Source organism: Carcharhinus amblyrhynchos, chromosome 13 (genome assembly GCF_965287045.1).
Source record: "Carcharhinus amblyrhynchos chromosome 13, sCarAmb.v2.hapA, whole genome shotgun sequence".
NCBI classification, from domain to species: Eukaryota; Metazoa; Chordata; class Chondrichthyes; order Carcharhiniformes; family Carcharhinidae; genus Carcharhinus; species Carcharhinus amblyrhynchos.
Window position 1 is genome coordinate 36377641 of NC_137336.1, and position 23166 is coordinate 36400806.

Sequence of the window (23166 nt, forward strand, 5' to 3'; positions counted from 1 at the left end):
TGCTATTGATCAATAATTTTACTGATATTATTGCCAATAATGGTTAAAATCAATGGCTACAGTATGAAAAATACCCTTTTATAGTCCACCAATAATATTCCTAGAGCGTAACGTGTGAGGTTACACTATCTAGAATTAATAAATTACTCACTTAATCTTTAATAGCATAAAATACTGCTACAAAACATCTTATATAATTTGAATTTGGGAATTTTCTCTATGCTATCAAACTAAATAAATTACATTATGATGCAATAGAAAGCTTGCAAGTGTATATGGCCAGCAAATGTCACTGTTGTGCTACTTCTATCTTTATTTGGATAATCTCAAAAAAAAAATCTGCAAGCCATTTGCATTTTAAAAGTACATTCCAACAAAATAGTCTACCACGAAAGATTCTCAAAAGGAATTTATTAGGATTGTGAAAATACAACAAAAAATATTTCTAAAACTTCTAAAATTAACTTCATTTCTGACAATTAAAAATTAAATCAGCACCATGCTTAATTGATAGTAAATGGCAGTAAATCAGTCAAATATTTTAGGTAAAAGTTTTGAAACAGACTGGAAAGGTAATAATGGTATCACATTTTGACACTTTAGCAAGTTTTACAAACTGAGACTTTAAACTTAAAGCAAAGAAACTTACTAGCATACTATTTTTGGTTTTCTTTTAATTGGTTCCTACTCACATACTGTAAACAGTAAATTAATTCCAAATTTGACTCCTTGCCAAAAATGCATTTCTTAATGCACAAGCTTTTTTTTTTGATAATAAAAGTGCCTTGCTTCAAAGAAGTTGATAAAGATTGGAATTTACCAATTCAAATTTTAGAACTTTAACTAGTGTACAGTCAGGCTCGCAGAGGATAGTGGGGCAGGAAGAAAAAGTACAAATATTTAAAAATCCCAGTTATTGCACATCACTCATCTACTAAATTTAATCACGACACCTTTTAAATCTGTGGCACCTTGCAAAATGATGGCTATTATCGCAGCAGGCTTCTACTCAACTTTTATGCACAATTCAGGCCAACTCTAACTGCTTGGCTGCAAGTCAAATGTACTGCAAAACGTAAGGTTGTGTTTCCAAATAGATAGTCCTACTCTAAAATTCTGCACAGATTTAAATCTGAGAAGAGTTATTTTGTGGAGTATTTTTGAGCCATATTAGTTGCCACTCCTTGCATGAAAATAGCCACATTTGAGGTTCATTATCATTGAGAATATGGTAGAATTCAGACAAGGCAGAATGGCTTTCAGTAAATATCACTGAAGCCAGTATCCGCTGGTCTGATTAAAGCCAATGAATCTTCGAACTGCTGCACTGCAAAGCTGCTGGCACTTGAAGCAAACTGGCAAGCACACAAATTCAAAATCATGTACAATATATGAGTGGAGGTGGGGCAGATTTCAGGTCACTACTTAAAACAAGGGCTGCCACAACAATTGCTGTATAGTCTGTAAATCATTCAATAATGTATTTTCATGAAATAAGTAATTTATCATTGGATTTGTGTGAAATGTATAGTTTACGTTTCTAGTTATTAACCTCTTATACATTCTTGGTTAAAATCAAGTAAAATTATATTTGATTGCATTTACCGATCTTGTCCTGTTGTAGTTTTGTTTTCAAATGAAGACTCTACTTGTGTGAAATGTTATTTTGTAAGCTGGATTACTTTACCAATAGTATTGGACAAATCAGATTCTGCATGACTTGTTAAGACAAACCATGGGAGTGGAAGTGACGGTGGGGGGGGGGGGGGGGGGGGGGGCGCACGACGAAGAGGGTGGTGAAGAGTCATCAGCAAATTTGGAAAGCTGATTAAACTTTGTTCTAAAACAATTGCCTATTCTATATATTGGATGTAATATAAACTTTTTTTTACAGGAAACTGTAAATATATCTGATATTCAATACTTCTAATATATTGATCTGTATAATTACAATTGAACAGTGATAGGGTTAGTGATATTTATTGCCCAGTTTCACACTAGTCATAACTCCGCTGCTGAAATTTTGTGCTACATGAATATAACGACTCTCAGATTACAGTAGCACCTAATTGTTTTTGCAAGTAGTAAAAGGCAACTGGCAGGGCAAGTACTGGCAATGGCTGTTAAACTCAGCATTATAAAAAAATACAAAAAAAAGCATCAAATGTTACAATAAAAATTCCTTAATGTTACATTGTCATTTGCACCGAATCTTGGAAACCCTCAAATAGATGAGAAGTATCTAGGTTCACAACTATTAAGAAATGCCTAGCACAAACGGCTAAACTTTTCCACTAAACAATGAAGTATGAATGTGCTTACAGTAATATTTAGTACCTCATGTATACATTTTACTGTACAAGGAATTAAAACACTTCTTATGCAAAGTGAGGCTCTGATTTAAATGACTTGAGCCAGGAATTATTGTTTACACGTTTAGATCAAAGCAGCCCTTGCTTTACTGACGACGGGAAAGCATAGTTCTGAAAACTTTACCACAATGGTTGTAGAATTCTATAAACAAACCACACAAAAGCCAAATAGTCTAAACTATATAACAAGGAATTTTATCTCTACATAATCCCAAATAACAAGGTCACAACTGACTGAAGAACTACAGAAAGAAAACTGGGAAAATCCCAGAAAGAACAAAACAAGACCTTTACAGTGATTAGTGACCTAAAATGTAATACTTTCAACTTGCCAGCAACAGATAATCCACATGAACGCAACAGTCACTAGCAACCAGTAAGACGTAAAACATTTTCATAGGTTGTATGACAAAAAGAAAACAAATCAAATTATGAATATAGTGTTAATACTGTGATATTATAAAGTGCAGAATAATCTGTGCCTTTAGAATGTTCTAAAATATGATATTAACCAAACAGGAAATGTAATCTGGAAGAGATGGCCCCCATAAAATGTTGTCATTGACACGTCACTCACTCAGATTCCCACTTAATATTAAGATGACCCCTTTCCCCTACAAAGTAAATAAATGCAATTTCCTCTCTTTACAGGTAACAGTAATTCAGGCAATAGCTTGCTACATGAATGCACTCACATTAAAAGTTCCCTATCAATTGTTAATTATGTACCATCTGATAGAATGCATATAATTTGACAACTAATCTAAATACATTAAATACCAGTAACTCACATTCACAGTTAAGAGCAAAATTATCATAACCTAACTTAAAATGTGCTACTTGCTTTGTTAATCATAGGTTAACATTTGTCTGTAAAAATCAAACGACTTTGCAGTTCATTTAAATGCCTTTTTTAATAATTTGCTTCATGTTCACAGAAGTTCCACTGACCAGTTTTATATGTTTAAGGTCCAGATGCAATGCATATTGTATAAAAGAGAGCACTTCTTAATAGTTTTACCTTGCATGAATAAACCTATGTACCTTTTAACTCTACAGACTTCTGCATTACATTTAACAAAGCTCAGACACACAGCATGCCTAGCCCTCATATATACACATCTCTAATCACAGGTATATAGGGTGTCAAATATACTATAACCTCCGTATAATGTTTGAAATTTGGTAACAAAATGAGAAAACTAAAAATATTATTTACGTGTTCTTCTAAAATATCTCTCATTTTGTGCTAAGTCAAATGTTAGCTCACATGAAAAGGACTTATTTCATTATAATTCAGCATATTATCTGACGATTGCAAACACTTTTAATAGCTTGAACGTGTACAAAAGTCTTGGTTAATTAGGGAAATAAACACTCAGTTTTTGTTTATCAAGTAGGAAACACAGTTCATAATGTTATTACTTAGCAGCTGCTTACGGTTTACACGGTTGATAAGTGGACAAACATCCAGCGATGGGTGACAAGTCGAACTGTCAGTTGTGGAGGTTTGGTGGGTGGTGCTCCCTCGTAGTTAAACAGTTACAGTTTTACAGGAAGTGTTTTATTACAGTTTTATCAGTCTTCCTCCCCATCATCTCCGGGAGCTTCTTCCTGCTGTTCAGATCTTTTCTCCCGCTGTCTCTCCTGTATTTTCTTCATCTCCTCTGCGTATTTACTGAAAGTATTTCCAAACTTGGCCCACACTTTGTACGGTATCGTGATAGAATTGCGGTACGATGGTTTCACCTCACTTACTCTCATAAAAACGCCATACTTGTTTGACCCAACGTCAAAGAAAAATCGCTTGTTGTCCACAGTGAGAGATGTCCCTTCGGGCAGCTCAGTGGGTTCCTCTTCGATGCCGTAGTCGTCGATTAGTTTGGCGAGCGCGTCGCGAAATTCAATCAGCCCCTGAGCGGGGAGGGCGATAGTCTGACCCTGCGAGCCAAGGCCGTGTCCCCGGTTCACGGTCTGGCGGATCCGTAGGAACCGGCCCCGCTGGTTCTCTTTTAAATCCATGTAATATTTACGGTTCTCCCGCACCAGGAACTCACTTTTCAGCGCCCGCCGCGGCTCGTCCGTCTGCATGTCCGGGTTGCTGGGGCCCAGCTGCGCGTAGTGCTCGATGAAATCGCCCAGGTAGTCGCGGAACTCCACAGCAACAGACATGGAGAGAGTTAGGCGACTTTTATTGCCCCCCGCGCCCACCTCCGCTATCTTCAGGAAGCGGCCCTTGACATTCTGCTTGACGTCCAGGTAGAAGCGCTTGTTCTGGATGTCCACCCGCTTGGAGGCCAGTTCCTGCGTCTCCTGCTGCAGCTGCTGCAAGCTCGAGCTGACCGCCCCTTGCTCGCTGCCACTGTCTCTGTCCGCCATGATGGTAGCCTTCTTCCAAACTCCCAGCAGCCGGCGACCTCGCGAGACTGCAGCAAGGGAGGAGACATTTTGTTAGAGCTTCCCTCATTGGCGGAGGCCGCCATAACCCCCCGCCACCCGCCAATCAGCAGTCCCCTTACAAAAGCTCCCCCCCACCACCACTTCCACCTCCCCGCTCTGCCTCCCAACTGCTCAAGTATCGCAGCAAAGCAGCTGATGTCTGCCCTCGACAAAGTGAGACATTTGCACACCAGATAATAGGAGGGGAGGGGGGGAGGGAGAAACAAAGTGATGGGACAGCATTTGGTTGGACCCCATTGCATGACAACAAGCATCCCTTAATCATTTGCAATTCTGCCACCCCAGCTCAATGCTACTGAAAACCTCCTCCTGCTCCCCCCCACACACATTAATATCATCATATGCTAATTTTGCATTTTATCACCTGACAATTTTGATTGATAAACGTCCAGGCTCAACAAATGTTGAAACTATATACACCCTAACTGACATATGCAACTTGTGTTGTTACAGGGCATATCAATAACAGCAGTTGATCAGCAAAATGGCTGCATTTCCTAGCAAATGCATAAAGCGACTACAAACATAGTAAATAAATCAGTGGCACTTCATGTGCTGAGGTGACACATCATCTAGTCGCTGTTTTGTTTTGCACATTAAATATTATTTTGCATATCTCAAACCCAGCTACGCCAACAGACGTTTTTTTTAAAACCAGAAATTGGAAAGCAATCAAGAAAATTCAAATTGTAAGTTTGAAATGTTCCTTTTTTACTTTAATTCAGATGGATTTAAATAAGGAAAATATAGATAATCACCCCGAAGTTACATTATCTTCACGATAATGTGTAACCCTTCCACATAATTGCTGAAATGTGTACCTTTCTCTGAAAAAATGTCAATATTTTATATGAAGTGGCATTGCAGTAAACGATTGCTGCTACATTGCGTATTTATTCTTACTAAACTGGATGTCAATGTGCAATAATTATATTTAGCATATTTGAATAGTTATCCCATGTTCCAAGCAAATTGCATTTTCTACCATCAATTTTGATTGAAGATGAATATCATGAGGGAAGGGAAAACGATCGACATGTTACTAATGATGCTACAAAAACATTACTGAAGAAAAGCTTGGTAATACAAAACTATATTGTGAGCCGTTTAGTAATGTCTGTGTGTTGCTGGGTAAAAGGAAACGTAACAAGACTAGTTTCGGGTTTCAAATGTTTTCAAACCACTACAATACAAATCTTTACGTATTCTGTCTGATCGTTCATGAACGTATCTGATCGATCACAAACTCAACTTTTATGTTATTTCTTTAAATACGTTCTACTTACTGGAAGCCATCGCTTTCTCAATATGCTCATGATTAATACAATACGCAACATCATCTGTATTTCACGAAATGCTCCTAGAAATGATCCTAACAGTTTGAAACTCAAAGAAAAATTGACATATTATAAAACCTTCACAAGGGGATCAATAACTAGGCACATAATTTTCGATTAAGTATGTTTATGATTAAAAGCAATAGAAACAGTTGTGCATGTAATCGTTAGTTCATCATAATCTGTATATTCGTAGCTCACACGGAATCCAAATGCGCACGGGACACTGAGTTTATCAATTTTATTTTACGACGAACGTGAAGTTCCACAAATAAACCTAGGTTTATATTATGCGATTGAACATTTTATGTTATCAATTCAGCTGCCATAATAATATTATGTTTAGAAAAAGTACCTTGTATACCTGAGTCATTTACTCTTGTGAGATGAGCGAGGGTTTTGTTCGCTATAGCTGACTACGGCAAGTAAAGTCTCAGCACAGGCGGTAATCTATGTTGCATAGTTTCAGATTAGGTATTTTAATATGTTAAAAACTATGTTAAAATTTAATATGTTAAAAACTTTATTTCTGATTTCAGTAACTGAGGTCTCTACTTTTAATAAAACATTGCATTTCACATTCGTGCCAGGAGGTAACATGATTGCTGATGGGTAATGGTTTTCTGATCATAATGGTTCAGGAATCACGATTGTGTGGAGCAGGATTGGTGGACCAGATGGAATTTTTTTCTGGCTGGCACTTCGGTATGTTCGTATGATCTTGAAATTTTAATTAACGCGCTAATGTGATTAGAAACTAGATAGGGAAGGGAACCGGTTTGAAAACCAAACGATCGCGATGTCTGGAAGAATAAACTTCTGAAAACGCAAAAACTCCCAGTTAATAAGCAACAATTACCGCTTTCGAACGGGGCTTTCGAAAAAATCTGATCTCCACGTTACAGTTCACATTCTCAATTTTACCCACAGAATAAATCCTTGGTTTTAATTCAGATCAGATTCAATTGAGGAAGGTGCTTTAAAAAATAACCCGCGAAGAGGTTCGCTGAACATTTGGAATAATTTTGCTGAAACTAGCGGAAACGAATTATTCAAACTCAGATATTTAAGTAATGTAAAATATTTCAATTCAAACTTTTTTAAAACCGATTTCTTTATTTCAGGTAACATAAATAGCATTTGTACTTAATAAACTTAAATCTGAAATCGCGGTTGATCGTGACTCCGTTTATTTTTTCAGTTAGTGGGCAATATCGACGATCAATGGAAACTTTCACTCTTTTTAAAACAATTTAGACACTCAAACTGTTAATATTAAAATGATTTAATTTATCACGTTTTAAATCCTTAGATTGTCCACTTGACTCCAGTCAATGAATTAAAGCCAGAATTTGGCAATGGCCAAAGTATTATCACAATAGAAACCTCCCGCCATCGGCCAGAGTTTTTGTTTCACTCAATCAGTCAGATAAAAGTACGTGCCCAAACCATTTCAGGTCAGACAATGCCAGTTTAGTGCCAATAACGTGTTACTGTAAATTCTTGGGATAACACTGGCTTCAAGCAAGGGGTACGCTGCATTGAAGCTATTCTTCACCAGCGGTGTTTTTCTTCATCGTTCAGTAAAATTGACTCTGATGGAGAAATTTCAGTTTTATATCCTGCAGGGAGCGAGCAACGAGTGCAGATTTTACAATTAAGTCATAATTATCGCTTGGACAAATATGAGTTATTCCTTCGGTCAAAATGTTAATGTCCCTCAGGGTCCGAAAAGGTTGAGTAAAATGATGTGTTTCACAGTTTTAAATCCATGCTTTCGTAGCTCTAGTGAAGGTCCCTCTTATCTTGAGTGCTCCGCCAATGATTTTATATACAAACAACATCAAACCCCCATGTAGTTACCCCGATCTAATAAAAAGATTTTATAAAAATTGAAAGTGACGGAAATACTCAGCCATATTCGGTAATCAGTCCTATTGCTCTCCAAACGTTATATCTGTTTCTCTCTCCTCAGATGCCAACAGCCCTGCTGGGCATTTCCAGCACTTCCTGATTTTATTTCAGATTTTCAGCGTCCGCAGCATTTTGCTTTTATTACAAAAAGATGCACGGGTTGTTTTCAATATTTTACAGTAACTTTAGGGTAACTGTGAAAGTTTTGTATGCCTACCAGTCGAATATTGGGACAGAAATTGGCTAGAAAGCTATTTATCACAATGAATAGCCCATTTGAAAAATGCATGATATTTTTTCAAAATGGATTTTCTGCAAGTTATCGAAAACTGTATTCAGCATTTTTCTCGACTTGCTTCCAAACAGGCCAATGAAAAGCCATGCTACTTCCAAATGTTTTAAAATGCACTTATTTCACATCCTTAAAGCATCAATTATTAGGCTTAAGGTTTGATAAGTAATTTCTATGAGCGGCTCCTCATATTAGTCCCTCAAAGAATCAGCAGCGAATTTTTTTTCCACTGGAGTTTTATAAAGGTAGGTTTCTCAATCATAATGCTCTTGTAGTGCGTTTTTAAAGCACATGTGCACTTTAGTTCGAACAGTCTAAAAAGATATAGAGATACAAACATTATACATTACCCCCTTTACATCTTGAAACTACTTGAGCAAGTCATATAGCTTGGGGAGTTGCTTTTCGCATGGTTGTACCTCATGGCAAATGTCTCATGGTTTGCCACTGACGCGTGACAGAAGCTCATAGGCAACGAAAGCGTATCTTTGTCACGAGAAAAGTTAACATGGGGCATTTTTGGAGTAGTCACAGAAACCGTAGCACGTTGGTTATAGAGCATGTGAAATTGTGACCGATACCCAAAGCAATCAGAATGCGTTTACGAAAGTAAATAGGCCTGTTGTGGTTTAGTGTTTTCTTAAATCAGCAGTGTCCCCCGAGTTGACGGTGCAGATACTTGTGTCTATATATGCAAGTATCTCTACAACATCTGTCTGTTTAAATCTTACGGCAACGCACAGAATGCTGAGCGCCGCTGCTGAATTCCAAAATGCAACACAATTCCCGCTCTTCGTTTGTATAACTCGTTCACTGCATTAATACCTCCAACCAAAACCAGTGCATTAGTTGCAAAAAATTTATATCCGGTTCTAAACATTTTCAAAAGTTGTCAGGCGTCAGATTTTTCACATTAACAGGGTTAGTGATTTTGCGCCTTCGTCAACTGCTAATACAAATCTTGAAGCAACTTAATGAAGAAGGCCCGTGGGTTAGTGATCATTTATTTTATTTACACAAAGAGAACACTTTAATAGGTTGCGATTAGATTGCAGTTTTAGTCATAAAGAGTTAGGAAGATGGGTAATTTCGCAATTAAACGCCAGAAGTGAAGCCAAAGCAAAAACATGACTAAGGCTTTAGACATAAGGAATTAACCTGCTGTCTGCATGTTTTACAAAATATACTCTATTAACATCTGCAATCAAAGTATTATAAAAATTAGCTTTTAAGTCCAACAAATTACCCTCAAAAATGATTTAAACCTTTATTTTCTAAGATGCAGTATGATATTTTTATTTTCTTCCATTGATAGTTTGTTAATCTTAGCACAATATATTGATACTAAAGCCCTGACAGGCGTTTCATTAGAGCCGAGTTCCTTCCACCAATAGGATGGGACCTTTTCAACCCAAAACTGAGCCAGCAATATTATTGACAATGTAGCTGCCTTTTAAAAAAATGAAGGAAATGTACAATGCCCACTTGACATGCAGAAAAAAGACTATTAAAATAATGAACAGGAGTACTGCGACCTTACCCTGCAGCTTTCCTGCTCGCAGACTTTGCAGATCTAGGTGTGATTACCTGTCAGAACTATGATGGCCGAACAGTGAAGTGCAGTTTATTAGGAAGGGCCTGATCAGAGTGCTGCCACCTTGGCACAATCGATGGTGAGAGAAGAGAAAGCGACTCGTCTCACGACATTACGTTCTCCTGCGTCCGACACGATCCTCAGTACGTCAGGGCAACGTACTGCATGGCCCCGGAACTTCAGCTGCAATCGGGGGAGCCAGAGGAGTTGCTACTGTTCTGATCAGAAGGTCATTTGCAACAAGAAGAGAGTATTTTTCCCCCCACCATTCGCTCACCCTAACCTCACATTTGTGTCTGCGTGTGTGTGTGTGTGTGTTTATTTTCGCAGAGAGGGCGCCTATAAGAGACAGAACGCGAGTGAAAAGTAGCGACTGCATTCCTTCTTCTCAAAGTCTCCATAACGTGCTCTGCAGGCGGTGTTTTAGTCCCGCGATTGAAATCTCTTCATCTGTCTGCACATTGTTTCTGGTAGCCCTGTAGGTTCCTCAGCGATGAGATTCCCGTACATTATATACAAGCTGATCTTTAGCGGGTTGTGAAAGGTGCCACTTCCAATATGGTTAAAATGGAAGCTGACCAGATAGAAAGAAAATGTCATTTTTGTAGTTCCACCCCAACAAGGGACTAAGCTGTTGATAATAGGCTTGAAGGCTTCTGAAGGTAATTTTCCAGTTTCACATATCCGTCTCTATGTGCATATTGATGTACATATGTGCAATTTCATTATATAACATCTGGAAATGTCTTCCTTTACCTGCACATCGCAATGGCGACGACACAGTCTCTGAATTGTATTGTCCGGCGGAGCGGGCCGTTCCTATTTCTGCTCTTTTATGTTATGATATGGGTTGGCTGTGAGAATCATGCTTACAAAATCAATATCTTCTTATCACTTAGATCTGGGTGTTCTTTGTGTGCTGTCGCAAGGAAGGTAATGGTGTAAACCTTGAAAATGGAAGAGAGTAGCACTTTTAAAATGATCCTTCAGGTTAATGAAGTGGATTTTAGATAGCGGGATTGTTTAGAGATGGACTCGGCTGGCATTTTCACTTAGAGCCTTTGTGTTTAACTGGGCAGGTGAGACTCCACAGAGCAAGAAAGAGGAAAGGGATACCGACACGGGGTGCCCCGGTTTCCTCCGACAATCCAAAGATGTGCAGATTAGGTGGATAAACTCTGCTCAGTTGCCATTTAGTGTCCAAAGATGTGCAGGTTAGGTGGATTGGCCATGCTAAATTGTGTTTTAGTGACTCAAGATGTGTAGGTTAGGGGGATTAGCTGGTAAATACGCGAAGTTATGGGGATAGAGCGTGGGTGGGATGCTCTTTGGAATGGTACAGAATCAAGGCAGAAAGAGACCAGTTTAATGGTCTCCTTTTGTAGTGTCGGGATTCCATGATTATGAGGTACAGAATGTTCTGGAAGAACAGGACACCTGAAAACAGACCTGACAGGAAGTGGAACATTGTTTAGCAAAATAATCTGGTTGGAGCTGTCTAATGCAGAAAGCAATTCTAAAATTCTAACGAATAGGTAATTCTAGAAGGTAGCATGGAGTTATTGCTGTCAGTGATGGGGCAAAACAAGGAGATGTAATGCTAAGTTTTGATGCAGAGGAGTTTGTAGTGCTGGTGAAGAATAATTATATAGAGATAGGAAGGACCAAGAATTATAAGGATTGTATAATCATTGTCATTAACATGTTGCTGTTCGTTGTACTATGTTATGCACCAGTTGATTGTCACATCGCATTACAACAATGACCATACTTCAATAGTGCTTCATTGGATGTGAAGTGCTTTGGGATATCCTGAGGTTGTGAATGGTGATTTTAATGCAATTAAACTGGGAACCCATTTAGCAATTTTAACATACTAGCTAATCTCCTTTGGCATTGTTCATAGGAAGTTGGAGAATGATATGGGGAATGGGGAATAACGGGCAATGTGCAACTGTAAGCAAAATTGACGTAAAAATTGTCAGACTTTTCTATGAAAATGGCAGTGAGATTAATGTATTCTTTGTTACTTATGCATAAATGGCATCAACAACTTCAGACAGGACAGATACGAGGTTAAACACAGATGGAGAAGTTGCTCTTTGTGGTGCACTGCTTTACCATTGAAACACGTTGAGCTGTGTGAAGGTGCCGTACTGGCATTGAATATACAAACTGTACTCATTATAGAAAGTTAAGCCTCGTTATATCAAATCTAAGAACATATTTATGGTATGATCCATGTTAATTATTGCCAATCAACCTGTCTGGTACTAAAAAATAACTGTTACAAGTGTGGATCCTCATTCTTACATGTGTTAACTCACTGGAATTTTAAAATGCAAAATTTAAAATTTAAGCATTCTTTTTTGTGCTCTTTTTTCTCTTAATCCAATCTTTATTTCTCTTTATGTACCTGATTTATCATTTGACTTCACCCATTTTAATTTGTACTTGCTTCTCAGCTCAGTTTATTTCACAGTTCTTCAATCTGATTTGTTATGGAGCTACAAAAATGCTTACTCTGTTCACTCAGCTGATAGATGCCCTGTTTCCCTTGCTGCAATACCATCTCACAAAAAATGTAAAAAATATAAATGTGCAGGCCAAGTCTAACTAATAGACCGCTGGAGAAAATCGCGAACAAAATAAATCATCGTAAGAAATTGAAAATTGGGATAAGATGTACATTTAGGAAGTACTTATGTAATAAAAATTTGGGGAAAACAGGAATCATAACATATCTAATTATTTCTAATGCATTTACAGCAACAATTTGTGATATGCCTTGTCTGTAACACCAAATCTTACTCGAGCTTTCTTTGCTGGCTTTCTTGTTTTAAATTCATTCATGGGATGGGGATGTCACCAGCAAGGTCAGCATTTACTGTTCATACATGTACAGTTGAATGGCTTGCTAACGCATTTCAGAGGACTGTTAAGCGTCAGTCACATTCCTGTGAGTCTTGTGTAACATGGAGGCCAGGCTGAATAAAGACAGCAAATTTTCTTCTTTAAAGGATATCGTTGAACCACATGAGATTGTACAGCAATCTGGTAACTTCATGGTTACTATTACTACTAGATTTTAATTCCAGATTTGCTGCATATTTTCTAGCTGCAATGGTGGGATTTGATCTCTTATCTCCAGATCGTTAGTCCAAGCCACTATTCCAGTACTACAACCACCATTCTACTATACTCTGATGATACATTTATGATACAGTAAACAGTGTCATCATGGTTCTACATTTCAGATGCAGTACTCTGAGAATTGATTCAGCTATTGCATTGCAATTACTGGTTTCTCAAAAATTATAGATTTTTAAGCTTGAGAATGGTATGGCATAAAGGGGAAAATATTTGTTGGAGATTTCTGATCTTTAGCCAGTTCTCTAGGAGTTCCACCATTTCCAGCTGGAGGACCCTGCAAAAATTCCAGGTAGGTATTCAAAGAATGCCTGATTAACTTAAAATAGTGCCATGTAAATTATATTTCTGCCTTTTGATTTGATTTATTATTGTCACATATATTAACATACAGTGAAAAACATTGTTTCTTGTGCACTATAGACAGAAAACATACCATTCATAGAGAAGGAAATGAGAGGGTGCAGAATGTAGTGTTACAGTCATAGCTAGGGTGTAGAGAAAAATCAACGTAATGCAAGGTAAATCCATTCAAAAGTCTGACAGCAGCAGGGAAGAAACTTCTTGAGTCGGTTGGTATGTGACCTCAGACTTTTGTGTCTTTTTCCTGAAAGACGAGGGTAGAAGCGAGCATGTTTGGATTGTGTGGGGTCCTTAATTATGCTGGCTGCTTTGCTGAGGCAGCAGCAAGTGTAGACAGAGTCAACGGATGGGAGGCTGGTTTGCATGATAGATTGGACTACATTCACAACCTGTTGTAGTTCCTTACCATCTTGGGCAGAGCAAGAGCCGTACCAAGCTGTGATACAACCAGAAAGAATGCTTTTATGGTACATTTGTAAAAGTTGGTGAGAGTTGTAGCACACATGCCAAATTTCCTTAGTCTTCTGAGAAAGTAGAGGCTTTAGTGGGCTTTCTTAACTATAATGTTGGCACTGGGGACCAGGACAGGTTTTTGGTGATCTGGACACCCAAAAACTTGAAGCTCTTGACCCTTTCTACTTCGGCCCTGTTAATGTAGACTGGGGCATGTTCTCCTTTATGTTTCTTGAAGTCAATGACAATCTCCTTTGTTTTGTTCACATTGAGGGAGAGATTATTGTTGCTGCATCAGCCTGTCCAGTCTTCTGTGTACTAAAGCAATTCTTCATAGCCACACTAAATTATTAGTTGTTAATTAAAGATGTTTCACCTAGCATCTTATCAGATTTCAATCATACTGTGACGTTGATATTTAAAAACCTTCCTTCCACTTTACTTAGCTGATGAAATGCGTGTAACAGTTGTTTTCTCTGAGCACTTTTGTGTATGTAGCAAAAAAGCAATTTTCAAAGCGGACCAAGTCTTCTTGGAATTGATATTCGCTATGTATGAGACGATGTGCCTAGCATTAATAATCACCCTTTTATTGTGATGTCTGCCATTGAAGATGGTGTGAGTTGTCCACAATCCATAATGTCAGATTAAAGCATTTTGGCTGAAACTAATAACCTTAGTTTTAAATGGAATAAATACACTGCAAAAGTAAATCATAGCTACAGGTAGTTTCTGTGGAGGGGGTTCTCCTGCTATGACTTCAGCAGAAAACAAAACAAAAACATTATGTTGTATCATATTTTGGGATTGAGTTTCTGATCCCTCTGTCTCATTACTGCATCCCTTTCCATACCCCCTGACACTGCTGCAATATCAGCCAGGGTTGCTGCTCATGATCTCACCCCGCTAACCTGGAAAACACCAAAAAAAGACATAAACTTGTTTCTTGCTTTTTCTTTTAGTGTTTTCATCAAGCTGCCACTATTACAGAAGGAGATTATAGAATGCCTGTGGAAATTCAGCACAAATATATTTATTTAAGTGCAATACATGGAACAATTGACTGAATCCTCACATGCCTTCTCTTGGACTCCTGCTGTAACTCAGGTGGACTTATGAAGAAATGGCAGAAGCAATTGCTTGTGACATTTTTCTTGGGGTTTCTCTGATACTCCAGCAAAATAATGGCAGCGTTCAAAAGAACCCCATGGAAATTATCACCCAGTTTTAGTCCAAAAGGGATTAAAATGTTAATTTTAGAGTGTATTTCTTACAAAATGTTTCAAAGATCATCATGATGTGAATGATCTGAAAATTGATCAGAGGTTCTCCTGATCCTTATCATAACGAACAGCATGTTGAAACTTGGCAGCTGAGCTCCTGCTCACGTGGAAACACGTCCTGTGAAGTGATGTATTACTGTAAGGACAGGTTTTTCTCCAAAACCTTACTTAATATATAACAATCCGAGATTGAATTTGCCTATTCAATTTTTTAAAAAATTGTAAATGCCTATGTTTCTTTTGCTCCCTCCTGTTGCATTCTTCCTTCTTGATATTGTGATCCAAGAATATTTCTGTAAATTGCGAACGATGTCAATCAGAACCAGAAAATACTAGAAACAGTCAGCAGACCAGTCAGCAAATGTGGAGGAAACCAAAAGAACTACAGTTCAATATTTCTAGCATTTTCTAAGTTTATATATTCCTATGAAATGTTAATTCTCCCATAACGTTTCAAAGAGATTGCCCAGCCATCCAGCAACTTTGAGCCAAGAAAAGACTAATCTGAGGAAGTCCTTTCAGAACGAATAATTATAGAATAAGATGCATATATTGTCATTCTTCTGTATAAAATCTATATAAACAACAAGCTCCATTGGATAGATCTCTAGCTAAGAGATGGCTAGAGAATAGTCAGTGATTTCTCCTCCATGGAAGCATAGAGTGTGGGCCCGGAAGTTATAGGAGATGAAATGGACTGAAGCAGCGATTGGCAACCAGCATGGTTCAAAGCTTTCAGGATCAGGAAGTTGCCATTAGCCCCCACAACCCCATTAATTAGTCAGCATACAGATCCACGGCATAGTGAAATAGGAATGACTGATTTCCCCATGACTCATAGTGTTATCTTTCAGAGCGGTAGTACCTGCCAATCCTCTTGCCCCACATCATCACCGCCACCACATACACAGAGCATCTCATTAATGGGATGTAGAGATGAGATTAAGCTGTCCAACAACAAGATACAGAGGTGCAACCAACAGCGCTCAAAATAACTTTTAAAATCTAGGGCCACCTCCACCCCATTCCATGATCCATTCTCTCATGAAGATTCACAAGAATAACTTGTTTAAAAAAAACATATCTGGCAATCAAGGAAGCATGAGAAGAATAAATAGACTGGTTTTCACCATGATAAAGTTGAATGTGCATTGACATGGAGGAGGTTAGAGTCATAGAGAAATAGATACATTTATGCAGTTGATGGGTGTTGGGGCAGACCCAATGGGATAAATGGCCTCCCACACTGTAGGAATTCTATGATGTACTGCTGACATATTCACTGAGGTGAAGATGTTTGACATGGTTCGGTAGGGACAAAGAGTGCCTGTCTCAAGTGGAAGCAAAGGTTTGAGGGATTGGGATTGTGCCATAGAAGGGAAAACACAAAATGGTGTTGCAGTAAATGTTGCCAGTCTCTCCTTTGCTTCAGTATGTGATGCCTTCCATCTCCATGAGAACTTATTGCAAGAATATGCCCAAGTGGAATTCCATTTCTGCTCCTGATCGTAGACAGGGTTTGAAGGTCTGAAAGTCTGCTGATGATCCTGCCTTCTAATGAGTATCGATTGTACTTATGTCCAGGTAGAATTGCAAAGAAACAAAAGCTTTAAGATGTTTCTCAGTTGCGGAAACCTTTAATCAGTCTCCTGACTTTTCAGTATAATGAACTCCTTACTTCGTACAGTATCTCCTGGCAGCTGATGTCCCTCAGAAGCCTTGGTTTACATTACTAGAATGCATTAGCAATACAAACCCACTCAACTGTGCCAGTGGTTCTCCAACATAAAAAAAAGACAAATGGTGACTCCACTAGTGAATCACAAGAAGACACAAAAAGTGCAAATAAAGCATTTTAAAGGTGCACAGATGGTTTTCACTTTAATTTTCTTGTTTAAAAAAGTTATACACCATTTCTGAATGGGAAATATATGGAAAATGGAAAGAAAATTTGTTCCTTGTGATACCTATCCAATGTCATAACAATTGTAATACATAAATTTCCCATTTTTTTCACATTTAATTTCAGTTGGGCAACTTCTAATGCTTTCTTCTACCTCACAGAGGCTGACTAGCAACTCTCAGCTGCTTCTGTCTACCTCCATCTGCATCATGACCTCACCACCAGAACATCAGACTATTGTTTCCTGTACATTCAAGAACCTTATCTCCAATGATAATTTCCCCCCCACAGCCTCCAATCTCATAATCTCCCAACCCCACAGAGTCCACTTCTGCATCCTTCCCAAAATCCCCAAACCAGGTGGACTTTGCAGACCCTTCATATCAACCTATTTCTTCCTATCTCAATGCCATCCTCTCTTCCTTTGTCCAGTCTCTTCCCACCTACATTCATGATTCATCTGATGCCATATCAACCCTTTCCAGTTCCCTAGCCCTAACTGCCCGCTTTTCACTATGGATATCCAATTCTGCTACACACCCATCCCCCACCAGAATGATCTGAGAGCAGAGGCCTTAACAATCACTGTCTATCAACACTATCCTCTGCCTGACTGAACATGTTCTGTTACTAAATAATTTCTCCTTTAACTTGTCCCCATTTGTGAAATAAAGGATGTATCTATGGGTACCTGTAAGGGCCCCAGGTATGCCTGTACTTTTGTATATTATGCTGAACATTCCTTGTTCCAGTTCAACTTAGTTCCTCTCATGCAATTCTTTTTCTGTTACAATGAAGAATAAACTGGAGCCACTTCAGGCTTTTGTCTGGACCTGGAAAAATTTTTCTTCCAATTTTTACCCCTCTCTCACCTATACATGGTCTATCTCTGATACTTCTCTTCCTTGACCTCAATGTCTTTATTTCTGGTGATAGACTGATCAACAATACTCATTACAGAACCCATTGACTCCCACAGATCTCTTGAATATGGCTCCTCACACCCTACTCCCTGTAAGGACTCCATCCCATTCTCCCCCTCCTCTGCTACATCTGTTCTGATGTACATTCAAGAACCTCATCGCCACTGATAATTTCCCCCCACAGCCTCCAATCTCATAATTTCCCAATCCCACAGAGTCCACTTCTGCATCCTTCCCAAAATCCCCAAACCAGGTGGACTTCGTAGACCCTTCATATCAACCTATTTCTTCCTATCTCGATGCCATCCTCTCTTCCCTTGTCCAGTCTCTTCCCACCTACATTCATGATTCATCTGATGCCCTACGCCATATCAACCCTTTCCAGTTCCCTAGCCCTAACTGCTGCCACCTGTGGTTGACATGGGTCTCAACTGGGTTGGACACTCTTGTCCACTCCATCACATTCAATTTCCCATCCTCTGCGCATGGCACCTTCCAATGAAATCACAGAAGGTCCCCCTTTATCTCCTCCCTCCTCACCATTCAGACCGCAAACACTCCTTTCAGGTTAAGCTGTGTTTCACTTGCATTTCGTTCAATTTGGCCTATTTGCTATTCCCAATGTGGATCTTCTCTGCATTAGAGAGACTAAACACAGACTGGGCGATCGCTTTGCAGAACACCTCCAATCAATCCGCAAGCATGACTCCAAACTCCTGTAGCTTGCTATTTTAACTCAGCATCTTGTTCTTATATCCACATGTCTGCCCTTAGCCTGTCCTCCAGTGAAACCCAGAGCAAGCTGGAGAAGCAGCATTTCATCTTCCAGTTGAGCATGTTACAGCCCTTGGGATTGAACATTGGCAGCTTTAGATTATGACCTTTTCCCCCTATCTTAAACCACATTAAAAAAAATACATGTATTCATTCAATGCAAACTCCCTCCTCTCCCTCCCACACCAGGCCATCTGTCCTTTGTTCTTAAAGTTGCTACTTTTTGTTGTTAAAATCTCACAGCTCTTAACACATTCACCCTCCCTTTAGTTCTGATGAGGAGCCAACAGGCTCAAAATTACACTTAATTCTGCTTTTTCTCCTTACAGATACTGCTGGACCTGCAAAGTTTTTCCAGTGTTGTAAAATAATACCTCTGAGACTTAGTGAATCAAAATACAGTGATTTTTATTTCAAAGCTCTGGCGTTTATTCCAGAGCTTTGATAGAACTGGTAACAATGGACTGCCAGACTTCTCATAGAACACAAACACAAGTGAGTTCCAGCAGTAATCACAATTCAAAGTTCCAATTCCTCCCAGGCCTCCAGGTCTTCCTTCCCTGGTCACGATTTAGCTTCAGAGTTGACCAGAGATTCCTGTCCAGCTGGCAGCTGCAGTCATGACACAGGCTTAATCCGGTCACGATTCAAAACCCTTCTGCAGCAGTACCAGCATCCCTGCCTTTGAAGTTACTTGTGTGATCACGGCTGCCCCAACAGGACTCTTCCAGTTAAAAGCCATTACTGTGATCTGCCATCAGCAGCTGTTAAAAGCCAGAATCATAAACTACCATCTGTGTAACGATGTCCAACTAACACAAATAGGTAAGATTTGCAAAGTCTACAAAATAACAGCCACATTAAACTATCTTCTTTATAAAAATGAGAATTAAAGCATGTAAGACATGAACAAATAATTTATATTACTGCCAGGAGCAGTATTAGCTTGAGAAGATCAGTCATGACGAAGGGTTATATTTGTGACATATTCTAGGTATAAAATCCATTAACCCTTTCCCTTCTTCAGGTACAAAATGCATTCACCCTTTCCCTACTTCACCAGCATCCTCTGTTCTTGATTCAGATTCCAACGTCTGGGGCCTGATCCTTTCAGTACCCCACTAGTCACAACCTGCCAATGCTATATTGACCTATTTATTCCTACCTTCTGTTTTCTGCCTTATAGCCAATTCTTAATCTATGCATATTACCTCCAATCCCATGTGCTTTAATTTTGCTAACCACCCTCCTGTGGGGAACTTTATGAAAAGCCTTCTGAAAACCTAAGTTTATGATGTCCACTGACTCCCCTTTATCAATTTTGTTAGTAACATCCTCAAAAAAACTCCAATAGGTTTGTCAGATATGATTTTCCATTCATAAATCCATGCTGATTACCCAATTAGATTGTTATTTTCCAAGTGTTTATTTATCACATCTGTTATAATAGTTTGAAGCACTTTCCCTGTGACTGATGTAAGGCTAACAGGTCTGTAGCTCCCTGTTTTCTTGCTCATTACCTTCTTAAAGAATGGGGTGACAATTTGTTACTTTCCAATCTGCAGGAACCATTGCAAAATTTATAGATCTTTGGAAGATTACCACCAATACATTCAATATCTCCATAGTTATCTCTTTCAACACTCAGATATAAACTATCAGTTCCTAGGAATTTATCAGCCTTCAGTCCCATTAATTTCTCCAATATAACTGCCTTTCTAATACTAATTTCCTTTAATTCTTCGTTCTCCTTCATCCTTTGGATCTCTAATTCTGGGATATTTCTTGTATCTTCCTCAGTGAAAACAGAGACAAAATAATCATTTAGCTTCTTTGCATGACCCTGTTATAAATTCTCTTGACTCTGCCTGTTGTGACAATATTGTGCCTTTTAAGAAATGTATTTTAATCATGTTTCTCTGCAGATTTTTTCAAATAGGCCCTGGTATTTTCTTGTTGCTGCAATGTCTGGAAGTGGTGATCTCTGATTCTTACTGAAGGAATATAATGGACAACCTGTTTATTTTAATCTGGGATAATGCAATGTCATGCAGTTTTAATAATCGCTTGGGAGTGTTGACTGGGGCTTGATTTGGGGATGATTGACAGCTCAGGTGATGCCTGGGAGACTGTCTTTTTCCACAGACTAGTCCAAAGTTTTTTCATTTTGCTCAGAAGCTGTTTGGACTTGAAAGCAGTGCTTCTAGTTTCCCTCTCTCTGGAGTTGGAAATTCTGCTGGAATTCTGAAGGAGATTCTCATTGACTTCAGGCAGCATAAAGAAAAACATGGCCCTGTCTACATCAATGGGGTGAAGTAGCAAAAGTCAAGAGCTTCAAGATATTAGGTGTCCAGATCACCAACAGCCTATCCTGGTCCCCCCCATGCCAACACTATAGTTAAGAAAGCCCACCAACACCTCTACTTTATCAGAAGACTAAGGAAATTTGGCATGTCAGCTTCGACTCTCACCAACTTTTATTGATGCACCATAGACCAGGATGTTGCCTGGTATGGAGGGGAGGTCCTATGAGGAGAGACTGAGGGATTTGGGGTTGTTTTCGTTAGAAAGAAGGCGGCTAAGAGGGGATCTTATTGAAACATATAAGATGATTAGAGGTTTAGATAGGGTGGACAGTGATAGCCTTTTTCCTCGGATGGAGAAAGCTAGCACGAGGGGGCATGGCTTTAAATTAAGGGGGAGTAGTTATAGGACGGATGTCAGGGGTAGGTTCTTTACCCAGAGGGTGGTGAGGGATTGGAATGCCCTGCCTGCTGCAGTTGTAAATGCGCCTAGTTTGGGGGCGTTTAAGAGATCCGTGGATAGGTTTATGGATGGAAAGGGATTGGTTTAGGTTAGAGGGTCATTGTTTTTTAACTGGTCGGCGCAACATCGTGGGCCGAAGGGCCTGTTCTGCACTGTTATGTTCTATGTTCTATAGACAGCATTCTTTCTGGTTGTATCACAGCTTAATATGGCTCCTGCTCTGCCCAAGACCACAAGAAAGTACAAAAGGTTGTGAATGTAGCCCAATCCATAATGCAAACAGCCTCCCACTCATTAACTCTGTCTATACTTCCTGCTGCCTCTGCAAAGCAGTTGGCATAATTAAAGACCCCATGCACCCACGACATTTCTTCTGTTGGGAAAAAGAGACAAAAGTCTGAGGCCACGAATCAACCGACCCAAGAACAGCTTCTTCCCTGCTGTCGTCAGACTTTTGAATGGCCCTAACTTGCATTAAGTTGATCTTTCTCTACACCCTAGCTATGACTGTAACACTACGTTCTGCACGCTCTCATTTCCTTCTCTATGAATGATATGCTTTGTCTGTATAGCACGCAAGAAACAATACTTTTCACTGTATGCTAATACATGTGACGATAATAAATCAAATCAAAGTCTGAGTTATTAGCTAGAAGCTGGTTAAAAAGAAAAGACAGTGGGCGGGATTTTACAGCCTCATTCGAGCGAAATCAGAAATTCCCACCCAAGCTAAACTGACATTTCTGTTGTCTGCCCCTCGCCTGCTCTGATTCCATGATGGGAGGGATTGTAGAATTCTGGTGAGTGTCTCTGTCTGTCTGTCTCTCTCTCCAGAAATGTGCTGAAAGTTCCAAGACTGAGAAGCCTCACAGTTTTAATCCACATTTCAAAGGACCAATTCACAGCAGTTGTTAAAAAGCTGCAAAATCCAGCATTACGTGACCATACTAATTTTTTGTTCCAAGTCAAGGAAGGGGCGTATGTTTATCAGGTGTTGTTTGACTTGGAACAACATAGTAAGTTGTTAAGGGTTATACTGTATCATAATTGAAATTTGTAATTGGTAGAAGTTATGCTAAATCTTTTTGTTATAATTTCACTGTGTTCTTAAATAAACTTTGTTTGATAAAAGTTTCCAAGTGGGTCACCTGAATCATATCTGGAATGAAACCCTTATACTCATCAATGCCAAAAACAAAGGGTCAAGGCTAACTTCATAAAACACCTTGGATCTGGCCTGGATCATAACACTATAATGGACCCATATCTGTCAAATGTTTCCTTTTTATGCACCTATCGAAGCTTCTAGAGTCAACTTTTATGTTAACTAGTTTATTTTCATATTTTATTCTCCCTTTCTTTATCAGTTTCTTGGTGCTCCTTTGCTGCATTCTAAAATGCTCCTCATCCTCAGGTTTATATCTATTTATGAAAACTTTATTGGTTTTTTAATTTTATACAATCCTCAACTTTCTTTTTTAGTCATGGTTGACTGACTTCTTTTTTGGGTTTTGTGCCTTGAAGGAATGTATAATTGCTATGAATTATAATCATCCTTTAAAAGGTTACCGATTGCCTCTGT

General features: G+C 38.9%; 1 protein-coding gene across 3 annotated transcripts in view; it reads right to left on the reverse strand.

Moving 5' to 3' along the window:
* Positions 1-10003, reverse strand: part of puraa (purine-rich element binding protein Aa) — a 51465-nt gene extending 41462 nt beyond the window's left edge. Inside the window, exons 1-2 of one of the 3 annotated variants that reach the window (XR_013888461.1) lie at positions 9916-9981; positions 3813-4798 (exon numbers count right to left, since the gene is read on the reverse strand). Coding sequence is in view for 2 of the 3 variants with exons in the window: in XM_080201544.1 (XP_080057670.1) it covers positions 3951-4751 (801 nt within the window). In the remaining variant the exon portion in view is untranslated. Of the gene's footprint in view, positions 1-3267; positions 4799-9915 lie in introns of those variants that run through there. The other 2 variants (XM_080201544.1, XM_080201543.1) reach the window with 2 other exon arrangements.
* Between the last annotated feature and the right edge of the window lie 13163 nt (positions 10004-23166).